The sequence below is a fragment of the Erythrolamprus reginae genome, chromosome 4 (genome assembly GCF_031021105.1).
Source record: "Erythrolamprus reginae isolate rEryReg1 chromosome 4, rEryReg1.hap1, whole genome shotgun sequence".
NCBI classification, from domain to species: Eukaryota; Metazoa; Chordata; class Lepidosauria; order Squamata; family Dipsadidae; genus Erythrolamprus; species Erythrolamprus reginae.
The window spans coordinates 40,713,480-40,729,014 of NC_091953.1; the positions used below are offsets into that span (position 1 = coordinate 40,713,480).

General features: G+C 38.1%; 1 protein-coding gene across 3 annotated transcripts in view; it reads right to left on the reverse strand.

The window, feature by feature from the left end:
* Positions 1–11,583, reverse strand: part of HJURP (Holliday junction recognition protein) — a 36,376-nt gene extending 24,793 nt beyond the window's left edge. For 2 of the 3 annotated variants that reach the window (XM_070750109.1, XM_070750108.1), the window contains exons 1-5: positions 11,271–11,583; positions 10,425–10,491; positions 7,164–7,219; positions 5,867–5,894; positions 3,334–3,374 (exon numbers count right to left, since the gene is read on the reverse strand). In XM_070750109.1, the coding sequence (XP_070606210.1) occupies positions 3,334–3,374; positions 5,867–5,894; positions 7,164–7,219; positions 10,425–10,491; positions 11,271–11,330 (252 nt within the window). In that variant the 5' untranslated portion in view covers positions 11,331–11,583. Of the gene's footprint in view, positions 1–1,472; positions 1,501–3,333; positions 3,375–5,866; positions 5,895–7,163; positions 7,220–10,424; positions 10,492–11,270 lie in introns of all 3 variants that reach the window. The other variant, XM_070750107.1, reaches the window with a different exon arrangement.
* Between the last annotated feature and the right edge of the window lie 3,952 nt (positions 11,584–15,535).

Below are 15,535 nucleotides of genomic sequence, written 5' to 3' on the forward strand. Positions count from 1 at the left end.
CCGTTTTTTTGCGGGGGGTTTTTTGGTTGCACGGATTAATTGACTTTACATTGTTTCCTATGGGAAACAATGTTTCGTCTTACGAACCTTTTGTCTTACGAACCTCCTCCTTGCACCAATTAAGTTCGTATCATGAGGTATTACTGTATCTTTTTATTATTATCTCTGTAACTGAATAAAATCCTAGAATTGATAAGAGTGCAGTTCATAGTTCCCTCTAAGCTGAGCAGTGAGCAATCGCTCACTTAAAAATCATCATCAACTCAGAGTTTTCCAAACCTGCCCAGAAGCCGAGAGGGAAAGAGTGAGAGGGAAGGAGAGAGAGAGGAAGAGAGGAAGAGAGAGAAACAGATAGAAAAAAGAGAGGAAGGAAAAGAAAAAGAAAGGGAGTAAGGAAGAGAGAAAGAAAATCAAAATCTAATTTGAAACTAGCTCAACTATTTAAGTGGCATTTTGATATTGATAGAGTTGCCCTATTATGAGCTCACTGTTATAGACACACAGCACAGTATTTTATTTTGAAATTCTCTGAGGCAAAACAGGGTGGGTTTTTGTTTGTTTGTTTATTTATTTATTATTTCTGTACCGCCCAGTCCCGAAGGGACTGCCGCTCAGACACTATACTTTTCCACCCACCCACCCACCCAAAAAATTAGAGGGAACACTGGTGCAGTTTTGCTATATATAGAACAATGGTCGTTGTTTTATTAGGATACTTAATTTACTGATGCTTTATCCTTGGACAAGGAATTCTAGATTACATCAGTTAGAATGGTTCTTTAAATTCTTAGGGGCAATTAAATAAATCAAGAATCCTGGTGCAGCAGCAGAGGATCACATCTAAATAGCATTTACATTTATATACTGCATCACAGGGCTTTACAGCCCTCTCTAAGCGATTTACAGAGAGTAAGCATATTGCCCCCAACAATCTGGGTCCTCATTTTACGGACATTGGAAGGATGGAAGGCTGAGAGAACCTTGAGTCTACTGAGATTTGATCTGCAAAACTGTTGGCTCCGGTGATCAGAAGCAGCTTGCAGTACTGCACTCTAACCACTGCGCCACTGACGCTCTTTATGAAGTCTACTTTTTAAAAAGTTCTGAAGCTCTCATGCAATTTATCATTTTTTGTTACTAACCAACTCTAAAGAATTCTCAAGACTATTAAAAGTAAATACCAATATTTTATCATAGAATTTGCATAGTTAACTTTCAAGGTAACTATTATGAAATTGATACACAACTATTCTTAATTTAAACTTATTGAGCTTAAAAATAATTATTCATTTCTGCACATAGTTGTTCAAATTCATTGGTCTATTTCTTTGTTTTCTTTCTTTTCATCACTTTTTTCCTGCAGTTGCTAACCAATTATCCAAATCTTGAACCTTTCTTTACAATTACAGTTAAAAGCTAAATTCTTTCACATTGTAAGACAGAGATATGAAATTTCAAAATCTTTTTCTTACCACTGTTTTCTTGCCATTCTATATCGTTCTGTGGTTTAAACAAAGACTTCAGTTAATGAATTTCTTTATAACAGTAATATAAAGACAATTATTTGCTTGAAAACTATATTACCAGCATCTATGGGTGCAGAAAAGGAAGAGAATCTAGGCAATTGTTTATCTATTATCTTGAAACTACTACTTTCATGTAATTTAAACAAACTTCAGAATTACTCTACTAAAGACATGGAGTATCTTAAAGAGAAATGCATATAAAGTATGATTAAGTATACTTAAGATAAAGTATGCATATAAAGTATGATTAAATTGCAAGTAGATCTCAAGCCTACCTTCTATTGCTTTTGAAACATCAATTTGTTGGAATTACATATTTAAACTGGAAACATTACAATTAGAAGTTTGTGTCCAAAACAAAATTGGAAATTCTGTTTGAACGGTAGATTTCAATTTGACTTTGACAGCAAACTAGTATTTGTAGGAATTCAAACAAGTTTTAGGATTCTGTTATTTAAATAACAAGCAGACCAGATCTCCGAAATTTTACAAATAGTTCAACCTTCTGGCTTTGGATACCTTGTAGAACCTCAACATACCTCTCTGGACCAGGGGTCCCCAAACTTGGCAACTTTAAGACTTGTGGACTTCAACTCCCAGAATTCTGGGAGTTGAAGTCCACGAGTCTTAAAGTTGCCAAGCTTGAAGACCTCTGCTCTGGACTAAGAAATTCTCCTAATAAAAACATAAGGAGTAATAACCAATGAATAGGAGGACCCAGACTTATAAGGCATTCAATGATCTGTCTAATGATGAATAAATAATTGATCTTGATTGTAACTCATAATAAACAACATTAAGAATATATGTTTGGGAAATTATCAGTATAATTCCACTGCTATAAGCAGACCTTAATTAATCTATATTAGTCTTAGTCATCTACTAATGCTCAAACATAGCGGACAACGATTAGGAGAATGAACTGTATTGAGAACAATATTCAGAAAGTAATGAGATTACAGTAAGACCTCACCTATCGCTGGTGTTACGTTCCAGACCCGGCCGCGATAGGTGAAATCCGCGATGGGGAATTTATCGACTGATAGTACTTATTTAAGTATTTATATTGTAATTGTTTGGTAAGTTTTCATTGTTTTAAGTGTTTATAAACCCTTTCCACACAGTATTTATTGTAGATACAGTATTTAAATACAGTATTTACAATTTTAGATATATTTTTTTTTTGAAAAACCTGCCGATCGAGTTCGGCGGGCTGTTTAAATCTGCCGATCGACTTCCTCAGAAACCCGCGATGAAGTGAAGCCGCAGTAGGTGAAGCGCGGTATAGCGAGGGACTACTGTACTATATTGGCTATCCTAATCACAATAAAACTCAAATTATCAGTGTGAAGAAATGGTGGGGGAGAGGAAATCAACCAATATTTGTTTAATTTTTTTAAAAAAATATGGTGCATAACCAGTTTTCTTCACGGCTGGTTCACTCAGTGATACTCTGCATGGGCATATGCAGTGCTAAAACAAAGCTTTTGCGCATGCACAGAAATAAAAAATAATAATAATTTAATTTAATTTATTAGATTTGTATGCTGCCCCTCTCCGAAGACTCAGGGCGGCAGTTCCTAAGATGGCAGTTCCTATGGTGTGGTCGAGAGAGCCGGATTAGGGGCATGGCAGGCCTGGGTCGTTGCCGATTCCAGTGATTCAGGCTGCCAAATTACTACTGATTCGATAGAACTGGTCTGAACTCACCTCTGTGAATAATGGTAGAACTGGAGAATGAGAAGATGCATATACATGCAGCTGAAGAAAAGTTTCATACTATTGTTCCTAAGTTACCTGATCATACCTGATCATATGTAGAGTCTTTTTCAGAATCAGAACTTTGCACTTAATCAAAAAAAGAAAAAAATTAATTAGATATACACATTTGAAAATAAAATTCCATCTTCAATGGCATTTAAAGCCAATTAAGGAACACAAACCAGACATTTATTTTATTGATGAACATCTTTCTTATGCTTAGAAATAAGTTAAAAATACTCAGTTCACCCAAGCATTTTGTACAAACGTTTTGTAGAACAGTATGACTGTATGGTTTAAATGGGAGAATGATATTACTGCGTTATATTATTATACCTGGTATTAAAGTTTGGACAGTATATATATAGTTGCTTTGGGAAGGGTGACATAGAAATCTAATAAATAAATAAATAAACAAATAAATAAACAAATAAACAAACAATAAATAAGACTAAATAAATAAGCTGTCCATTTAACCTGATTTAGCAGTTGAGCTCAATTCAAAAGCATTGACTTTTATTTACCAATTTAATCAAAAGCTACCAATTTTTGATATACAGTGATACCACAAGATACGAACCCCTCGTCTTACGAACAACTCGTGATACGAACCCGGGGTTCAGAAAAATTTTGCCTCTTCTTACGAACTTTTTTCGAGTTACGAACCGGCGTTTGGAGACTGCTGGGAAGCCGCGCGGCTGTTTTAAAAGGTGACAGCCAGGCGGCGGGGCTTCCCAGAAGCCTCCCGAACGCCGGTTCGTAACTCGAACAAAGTCCGTAAGAAGAGGCAAAATTTTTCTGAACCCCAGGTTCGGTTCGGGAGGTTGCTGGGAAGCCCCCCAGGCCGGCTGCGACCTTTTAAAAGAGCCGCGCCGCTTCCCATCTGTCTCCTGAAGCCGAATGCCAAAGCCGAACTTCCGCGTTCGGCTTCAGGAGACAGCTGGTAAGCGGCGCGGCTGTTTTAAAAGGTCGCAGCCTGCCTGGGGGGCTTCCCAGCACCCCCCGGAACCCCGAATGGTTCGGGGGGGTGCTGGGAAGCCCCCCAGGCCGGCTGTCACCTTTTAAAACAGCCGCGCCGCTTTCCAGCAGTCACCGAAAGCCGTTTTTTTGCGGGGGGTTTTTTGGTTGCACGGATTAATTGACTTTACATTGTTTCCTATGGGAAACAATGTTTCGTCTTACGAACCTTTTGTCTTACGAACCTCCTCCTTGCACCAATTAAGTTCGTATCATGAGGTATTACTGTATCTTTTTATTATTATCTCTGTAACTGAATAAAATCCTAGAATTGATAAGAGTGCAGTTCATAGTTCCCTCTAAGCTGAGCAATGAGCAATCGCTCACTTAAAAATCATCATCAACTCAGAGTTTTCCAAACCTGCCCAGAAGCCGAGAGGGAAAGAGTGAGAGGGAAGGAGAGAGGGAGAGAGAGAGGAAGAGAGGAAGAGAGAGAAACAGATAGAAAAAAGAGAGGAAGGAAAAGAAAAAGAAAGGGAGTAAGGAAGAGAGAAAGAAAATCAAAATCTAGTTTGAAACTAGCTCAACTATTTAAGTGGCATTTTGATATTGATAGAGTTGCCCTATTATGAGCTCACTGTTATAGACACACAGCACAGTATTTTATTTTGAAATTCTCTGAGGCAAAACAGGGTGGGTTTTTGTTTGTTTGTTTATTTATTTATTATTTCTGTACCGCCCAGTCCCGAAGGGACTGCCGCTCAGACACTATACTTTTCCACCCACCCACCCACCCAAAAAATTAGAGGGAACACTGGTGCAGTTTTGCTATATATAGAACAATGGTCGTTGTTTTATTAGGATACTTAATTTACTGATGCTTTATCCTTGGACAAGGAATTCTAGATTACATCAGTTAGAATGGTTCTTTAAATTCTTAGGGGCAATTAAATAAATCAAGAATCCTGGTGCAGCAGCAGAGGATCACATCTAAATAGCATTTACATTTATATACTGCATCACAGGGCTTTACAGCCCTCTCTAAGCGATTTACAGAGAGTAAGCATATTGCCCCCAACAATCTGGGTCCTCATTTTACGGACATTGGAAGGATGGAAGGCTGAGAGAACCTTGAGTCTACTGAGATTTGATCTGCAAAACTGTTGGCTCCGGTGATCAGAAGCAGCTTGCAGTACTGCACTCTAACCACTGCGCCACTGACGCTCTTTATGAAGTCTACTTTTTAAAAAGTTCTGAAGCTCTCATGCAATTTATCATTTTTTGTTACTAACCAACTCTAAAGAATTCTCAAGACTATTAAAAGTAAATACCAATATTTTATCATAGAATTTGCATAGTTAACTTTCAAGGTAACTATTATGAAATTGATACACAACTATTCTTAATTTAAACTTATTGAGCTTAAAAATAATTATTCATTTCTGCACATAGTTGTTCAAATTCATTGGTCTATTTCTTTGTTTTCTTTCTTTTCATCACTTTTTTCCTGCAGTTGCTAACCAATTATCCAAATCTTGAACCTTTCTTTACAATTACAGTTAAAAGCTAAATTCTTTCACATTGTAAGACAGAGATATGAAATTTCAAAATCTTTTTCTTACCACTGTTTTCTTGCCATTCTATATCGTTCTGTGGTTTAAACAAAGACTTCAGTTAATGAATTTCTTTATAACAGTAATATAAAGACAATTATTTGCTTGAAAACTATATTACCAGCATCTATGGGTGCAGAAAAGGAAGAGAATCTAGGCAATTGTTTATCTATTATCTTGAAACTACTACTTTCATGTAATTTAAACAAACTTCAGAATTACTCTACTAAAGACATGGAGTATCTTAAAGAGAAATGCATATAAAGTATGATTAAGTATACTTAAGATAAAGTATGCATATAAAGTATGATTAAATTGCAAGTAGATCTCAAGCCTACCTTCTATTGCTTTTGAAACATCAATTTGTTGGAATTACATATTTAAACTGGAAACATTACAATTAGAAGTTTGTGTCCAAAACAAAATTGGAAATTCTGTTTGAACGGTAGATTTCAATTTGACTTTGACAGCAAACTAGTATTTGTAGGAATTCAAACAAGTTTTAGGATTCTGTTATTTAAATAACAAGCAGACCAGATCTCCGAAATTTTACAAATAGTTCAACCTTCTGGCTTTGGATACCTTGTAGAACCTCAACATACCTCTCTGGACCAGGGGTCCCCAAACTTGGCAACTTTAAGACTTGTGGACTTCAACTCCCAGAATTCTGGGAGTTGAAGTCCACGAGTCTTAAAGTTGCCAAGCTTGAAGACCTCTGCTCTGGACTAAGAAATTCTCCTAATAAAAACATAAGGAGTAATAACCAATGAATAGGAGGACCCAGACTTATAAGGCATTCAATGATCTGTCTAATGATGAATAAATAATTGATCTTGATTGTAACTCATAATAAACAACATTAAGAATATATGTTTGGGAAATTATCAGTATAATTCCACTGCTATAAGCAGACCTTAATTAATCTATATTAGTCTTAGTCATCTACTAATGCTCAAACATAGCGGACAACGATTAGGAGAATGAACTGTATTGAGAACAATATTCAGAAAGTAATGAGATTACAGTAAGACCTCACCTATCGCTGGTGTTACGTTCCAGACCCGGCCGCGATAGGTGAAATCCGCGATGGGGAATTTATCGACTGATAGTACTTATTTAAGTATTTATATTGTAATTGTTTGGTAAGTTTCCATTTTTTTAAGTGTTTATAAACCCTTCCCACACAGTATTTATTGTAGATACAGTATTTAAATACAGTATTTACAATTTTAGATAACTTAGAAAATAAACTTCATACAGTATTAGTAATAACAAGGTTAAGATTTAAAGGCATACATTTTAATACCTCATAAGATATATCTAAAATTTCATTGTCTGACTCTTCTCCCCAAACTCTTGGTCCTATAAATTGTAAAATAATAAATTAATTACATATTATGTAATATAAACACTTCATAATACATATTTCTGGTTAAGGGGTCGGTCCTCTCTCCCTTGCTATTCAATATCTACATGAAACCACTAGGTGAGATCATCCAAGGGCATGGGGTGAGGTATCATCAATATGCCGATGATACCCAGTTATACATCTCCACCCCATCTCCAGTCAACGAAGCAGTGGAAGTGATGTGCCGGTGCCTGGAGGCTGTTGCGGCCTGGATGGGTGTCAACAAACTCAAATTCAACCCAGACAAGACGGAGTGGCTGTGGGTCTTGCCTCCCAAGGACAATTCCATCTGTCTGTCCATTACCCTGAGGGCGGAACTACTGACCCCCTCAGAGAGGGTCCGCAACTTGGGCATCCTCCTCGATCCAAAGCTGACATTGGAACATCATCTTTCGGCTGTGGCGAGGAGGGTGTTTGCCCAGGTTCGCCTGATGCACCAGTTGCGGCCCTATTTGGATAGGGAGTCATTGCTCACAGTCGCTCATGGGGCTACCTTTGAAAAGTGTTCAGAAACTTCAGATCGTGCAGAACGCGACTGCGAGAGCCATCATGGGGCTTCCCAGATTCGCCTACGTTTCTACAACACTCCGTGGCCTGCATTGGCTGCCAATCAGTTTCCGGTCACAATTCAAAGTGTTGGTTATGACCTTAAAAGCCCTACATGGCATTGGACCAGAATACCTCTGGAACCGCCTGCTACCGCACGAATCCCAGTGACCGATAAGGTCCCACAGAGTTGGCCTTCTCCGGGTCCCGTCGACTAAACAATGTCGTTTGGCGGACCCCAGGGGAAGAGCCTTCTCTGTGGTGGCCCCGGCCCTCTGGAATCAACTCCTTCCGGAGATTAGAACTGCCCCCACCCTACTTGTCTTTCGTAAACTACTCAAGACCCACCTATACCGCCAGGCATGGGGGAGTTGAGACACCTTTTACCCAGGCTCTTTATATTTTATGTTTGGTATGTATGTGTTTTTTGGTTTTTAAATATGATATGGTTTTATATGCTTCTTTTTAAATATTAGATTTGTTTTTCTATAATATTGTTTTTTATTATTGTTGTGAGCCTCCCCAAGTCTTTGGAGAGGGGCGGCATAAAAATCTAATAAATTATTAATTATTATTATTATATAAATTTCAGTTAAGATAAAGTAATAAATTAGAGACCTCATCCTCCAAATAAGGAATTAGTTTTTATTGCAGTAGCCATGGGGAAAGCGCTTTATAATAATAGGATCGTTAAGCAGAACATATTTTCCATCTCTATTCACTTTTTGTATGCTATGTCCAATAATGGAAACTACATTGCTTGTCTCCCCGATTAGTTTCCATCAGTTATTTCGGGTTTTTCTTCTGGTACTTTGGAAAATATTCCCCATCTTGGTGACAGCCGCTCAAACACTGGAACACTTCTATCACATCTTCCCTAGTCCTTTTAAAAAAGAACATACCCGAATTCCTGCAACCATTGTTCATATGTTTTAGTCTCCAGCCCCCTAATCTTCTTTGTTTCTCTTCTCTACATTATTTCCCTTCCTTCTCTTCTCCCATCCTCTGCTGTAAATTGGCAAACAAAAAAACTAAAAAGCCCATCCAATTCCATAAGAAGTATTTATCAAATGTAGCCTGATTGCCTGAGCTGGATCCAGGTGACATCATACTTCATTTTGGACCAGGTTTCAATCATGTTCTATAATATGAGATATATTAAGCACATATCTGCTGCACGAATCCCAGCGACCAGTTAGGTCCCACAGAGTGGGTCTTCTCCGGGTCCCGTCAACCAAACAATGTCGCTTGGCGGGACCCAGAGGAAGAGCTTTCTCTGTGGCGGCCCTGACTCTCTGGAACCAACTCCCCCCAGAGATTAGAATTGCCCCCACCCTCCTTGCCTTTCGTAAGCTGCTTAAAACCCACCTCTGCCGCCAGGCATGGGGGAACTAAGATACTTTCCCCCTAGGCCTTCACAATTTTATGTATGGTATGTTTATATGTATGATTGGTTTTTATATAATGGGTTTTTAACTGTTTTTTAGTATTGGATTTTGTTGTACTGTTTTACTGCTGTTGTTAGCCGCCCCGAGTCTGCAGAGAGGGGCGGCATACAAATCCAATTAATAATAATAATAATAATTATTATTATTAATTAATAATAATATGTTTGTTTATTGTTGTTGTTGTTGTTATTATTATTATTATTATTATTATTATTATTATTATTATTAATTAGAGCTATGCAGAAACTCTCCTCTGGATACAATATTCACCTGCTCTTCAAGAAAACACCAGGAACAAACCAGGAAGACTCTCAGATGAGAATCTGTGTATTCCAGGAAACACAACCCCTTCAAGAACTAAATATGGTTATCAACAGCCATTTTCTCATGTTTGTGTTAAGCATGATTCTGTTTTCTCCTAAATTTTGATACTCTTCAGATATTGATACTGTGTCCAGACTTCCATATTTTCCAATGGACTGAAGTGGAGATGTATACCTAAGTATCATCAGGGTACTGATACGTCAACTAAGATGACAGAAGATCTCAGCCAGTGCCTTCAGGAATGTGTTGGAACAGAATAGGCAAAAAAGTTAAACAATGAGGCTGTTTATAACAAAATGCCCAAGGGTCTAATCTGTTTCTTGAACACCTTCGGTATATGCTCAGTGAGGAAGCATTGGAACAACTGGCCATTGTGCCACTTTGCATTGTGGTATAGTAGGTAATGCCACTAAAATATCTAGGATGATTGCACCACCTTTGTCCAATTTAGAGTATCAATCTGTGTATGTTTGCATAGATTCTACAATATAAATACTTCATAATATAGGATTATATTTTGATTTTCTATTCATGTTAATGTATTTGATTTTCTGACTCTTCTGTTTCAACATGTCGAGGTGGACAATTTCTTACCTAGATATTTTTATAAAATAAAAGCAGCCCTATTCTTAGTCATTTAAAGATGTATGTATGTATGCATGTATACATACATTCTCATCTATACACATACACAAAGACACAGACAGACAGACGTTTTGTTGGATTACAAAACTAATCACTAAATACAATAAACTTTGCTCATTTTTCATTTTATTCTTAAATAAGATTCAATGTATTTCTGTATAGTTTTAAAATAAAATATTAGTAAAAATAATCTTACCATCCTGTGTCTGATAAATCAATGATTTTATAGAGACAACTGCACCATCTTCAAATGCAAAGTTGTACTGAATGAAGAAAATATCACATCAGTTTTGCACATTTTCTAATTATTAAATAAATCTATAAAATAAGTAGAAAAATAGACATTTTTCAAAACAGCATAGCCCAAAAGGATTCGTATTTCTATTGAAGATGGATTTTACCAGATAAAATCTATACCTGATTTGTTACTCACATTCACATGATATGGATCACATGAAGGCTTTCAAACTCAGAATGCAAAAATTTATATGATCACCATTTCTGTCACCATCTAGGAATCAACTTGTTTTATGTATTCCAAAAACCGTCGCTTTAGTTTGCAATATGTGCACTATACAAACCCAATATTATGTTCTGTGGCTAAACAATATCCTATATTCCTGAATTTGATGAAACAATTATGCCAGGAACTAAATGTGCATGGCTGTATTTTCCACAAACAGCAGTAAAATCATATCTACTGTTCACTTTTGGCCCATTAGTCTCAAATACCTAAGACATTTTAATTCTGACAGACATCTAAACGGGAATGCTCCATTCTCATGCAGGCAGGCAGAATGATATGTAGTAATGTTAAACAACCGTTGCCACCGCCGCCGCCACTACTACTACTAATTCAAAGGAAGGAGGAGGGGAAGACATAAATGTTACTTGTCATTATGAAGTCGGTTTGGAAAAAAGACTACGGCAGGTAGCCATCGTCAAGATCTGGGACCCTAACAGGACACCTCCAACCTTCCCACGCAGTTCCGATCCCTTACATCAAAGCCGTTTCCTCCATGCTCAATCCTATTGTGCTTACCTTGTTCACAATGCTGCTCATGGCAGAAGCGAAGCGGTACTGCCGGAAGCGCCAATCCATGGTGCTTGTTGTTGTTGCTTCTACTACTTCTAGAGGATATAATAAAGATGCTCCTCACTGCCTCATTCTACCCAGGTCAATCGCCCCCAATGAGCAGGTTCCCCCACAACAACACCACCATTAAAAGTGGAGATTAGTTGTTTCCGAGACACCAAGGCCGGGACTGGAGACAGAAAAAGAAAAACCCGCCCACTCCCGATTCAAATATAGCGCCATTCCAATGCGCGTAAAGACTTTTCCGATTCTGGACTCCGATTGGCGGTCGCTCGCGCCACTTTCTGCAGGCGGCCCAATCAGAAAGACAGAAAGTCAGTCTGGGTAGAATTTTTCTACTTGGACGTTCGGACGGCGGACGGAGACGGAAATAAAAAGAGAACGGTTGAAACCGCCCTGTTTTTTCCCCCCCTTGCGCAGGAATTTTGTTGGTTCTAAAATATTTTAACTCTGTCTTTAAAGTGACGCGGAAAGGCCGCATGCATATTTACCGGAGGTCGCGTGTGATTTTTCTTAGGTTTGCATGCATTATGTGAGAAGCATTATAAATAATGAGATGTTTAAAAAAGAACAAAAGAAAAATAATGAGATTAGTATGTTGAGAATCATACCTGTCTATGGAGATTCTCAGTCATTTAGGTCATGGTTGTCCCAAAGGTGCTTTTTCAGGAGGCAATTGGACCTTCTGGTTAGTTGTTGCCTCCTGAAAAAGCACCTTTGGGATAAGAATAATAGCAGAATAACAGAGTTGGAAGGAACCTTGTAGGTCAACTAGTCCAACCCAGTGCTCAAGCAGGAAATAATGGGCCATAACAGGCAACTGCAGCGCCCTGCAATTTAAATTTAGCTGTACTTTTTGGGTACATAGCATTTTGAGGATTAAGTACCTTCCCCCTCCTGCCTCGGCTCTCAGCTAATTTGGGATTTGATTCTGGTTTTCAGGTAAAAATAAATGAGAAACTAAGAACTATCAACTAGGAAGAATCTTCATTTTAAAAATAACTGGGTGAAGCAGTGTATGTGCACAATAGAGGGAAAAAAACAACCAGAAGCAATGTTATATGAAAAGACTAATACAGTATAGGCTACTATATAGGCTATTCTAATATATTAGAGACTATTATATAACCTACTACAGTGTTTCCCAACCTTGGCAACTTGGAGATATTTGGACTTCAACTCCCAGAATTCCCCAGCCAGCGTTTGCTGTCTGGGGGATTCTGGGAGTTGAAGTCCAAATATCTCCAAGTTGCCAAGGTTGGGGAACACTGACCTACTATATTGTACTTCTGAGGAATCCAAGAGTTGGTTAATGTGAGAAGTCTTCAAACTTAGCAACTTTAAGACTTGTGGACATCAATTCCCAGAATTCTTCAGCCACCACAGCTGGCTGGAGAATTCTGGGAGTTAGAAGTCCACAAGTCTTAAAGTTGCTAGGTTTGGGGATCCCTGGTCAAAATTATTCTCTGCAGGAAAATAGGTGTGTTGTACATCCAGTGCGATAAAACCACAACAAAAATAATTTGTTACACCGATATCAACATTTTATATTGCTGTATAAATTATATGGTGTGAGAGATTAAAAATGATGCAAACATCCTCACATGACGTGTAAAGTTTAGATTATAGTCAGCTTTGGCATTTTCGAATAATGAAAAAATACACTGCTCAAAAAAATAAAATAAGCCATGCATGCATGACAGTAAAAATTTGGCAGCCCATCACTGGCTGAACACTTGTACTTCTGGTACAAGTACTGTAGTTGCATTTCTGAAATATGACAGCATTGGAGGATAATGGGATCCTGGTAGCTCCATGTTTGATTCTTCTCAAATCTTTGGCAGTTAAGGTGTGTTTTTTTCTCAATACGTTTCTTGTGACCTTATTGACTATTTGTAATAAAACGTTTGATGGTTCTGTCACCATGCTCCAATATTTTAACAATTTCAAGGGTGCTGAAACATTTTTTTTTACAATTCTTGACTTTCCTGAGTCAGTTAAATATCTTTTTAGCCCATTTTGCCTGAGGAAAAGAAGCTGGCTAATAATTATGCATACCTTGACATAGGGTGTTGATCTTCTTAGGCCACACCCTCCCTCATTAGCAAATACACATCACCTGATCTATTTATAGCCACTAAATATTTAAGTTTATACTGTTTGGAGGTGGAAATATGTATACAAAGGATGATATCTGATCAAAATATTCACTTGCTAATAATTGTGCATATGGTATATAATCCTGGCTACGTTTTTTGTTGTTATTCTGTTCAACCACACCTGCTTCTTGGAGACTTCCTGGATAAATCCCTGTGGTTTTCTTGGCAAGGTTTCTCAGAAGTGCTTTGGCATAGTTTCCTTTCTAGGCTGAGGGAAAGTAACTGGCCCAAGGCCACCCAGTTGACTTTATGCATAAAGCAGAATTGTAGAACTCGCAGTCTCCCAATTTCTCACAACCTGATACACCATACTGGATAGGACACATTCTGTCTATTTATTATTAGTATTTTCAGTTACATTGACAAGCAGGAGACACCACGTGGGATTTGTCCCATGAGTCTAGTCCAGGGGTGAGCATCCTGCAGCTTTGAAGCTGAATGTGACTCTTTCATCCCTCTGCTGTGTCTCCATGTTGCTCAAAATATGTGTTACAACCACCAATATGTTGTACGTATGATACCCGCCAGCATGTGATTTATTGAGCTTTTCAATCCCCAGTAGGCCAACCATGGATAAATCCAATTAAAAAAAACTTTTAGAAGAAAAGATAACATTTAATTCAGCTACATATGTTAGTTCTGTGGTTGCTTAGGAAATAATCAGGCATGGGAAAAGTTTTGTGGCTCCTGGTGTTTTTTGTGGAAATGGGTCCAAATGGGTCTTTGAGTGTTTAAGTTTTCTGACACACACACACACCATCTCTAATCAGATGTTACTTTATGGGCTGAACTTTCTGGGAACTAAACTCTGCAGAGTTTAGATATACAGTGGTACCTCTACCTACAAACGCCTCTACTTACGGACTTTTCTAGATAAGAACCGGGTGTTCAAGATTTTTTTGCCTCTCCTCAAGAACCATTTTCCATTAACAAACCTGAGCCTCTGAAACTGTAACCGGATAACGCAGGGAGAAGACTCCATGGGGCCTCTCTAGGAATCTCCTGGGAGGAAACAGGGCCTCCACCCTCCCTGTGGTTTCCCCAATCGCACACATTATTTGCTTTTTACATTGATTCCTATGGGAAAAATTGCTTCTACTTACAAACTTTTCTACTTAAGAACCTGGTCATGGAACGAATTAAGTTCATAAGAAGAGGTACCACTATACACTATTTATCTAAATTATGCAGGCTCAGTGGCTAAGACGCTGAGCTTGTCGGTCAGAAAGGTCAGTGGTTCGGCGGTTCGAATCCTTAGCACCGCATAATGGAGTAAGCTCCCATTACTTGTCCCAGCTTCTGCGAACCTAGCAGTTTGAAAGCATGTAAAATGCAAGTAGAAAAATGGTGGGAAGGTATCAGCGTGCTGTGCACCTTCAGCATTTAGTCATGCCAGCCAAAGACATCTTTGGACAGCACTGGCTCTTCGGCTTTGAAATTGAGATAACGATTGCTCTCTTGAGTCGGGAACGACTACTGCTAGTGATGGGCTCCTACGGGAACGGTCAGGAACGCAGTTCCAGTAGGAAAATTTGGAGCTCCACCCCAGAGCACTGAAAGATGTTCAAACGAAATGCATAAGCCACGCCCACAGTGTGGTAGCAAAAATTTTGGTAGCCCATCATTGACTAGCACATATATGTGAGGAGAACCTTTACCTTTTTATATAGTGCGTATCAATAGTACTTATACAGTATATTATGTACTGAATAAAAATAGAAAATCCTATTCTGCAGAAGTCATGTGCAAAACTTGTTATGTAAGAACTTAAAAGGATATGGATTGTACAAATTATTCAGATTTTATCATTTTTGATAATTTTTAAAACCAACATTTCATAAGTTTGATTCCCAGTAGAAGGCACATGAATTGTAAAGATCCTTTATGTAGCATTAATAATGTAAGTGTTTGTAAATGATATAAAATCAGAATTCCCTATTTGTGCTAAGTAATAGGACTTTTAACACAGAGAAAATTGACAACATGGTACAATATCTAACTAGATCCAGGTTTTAGGGTATTACTAGTATTCCTTAGTAACACCCTAAAACC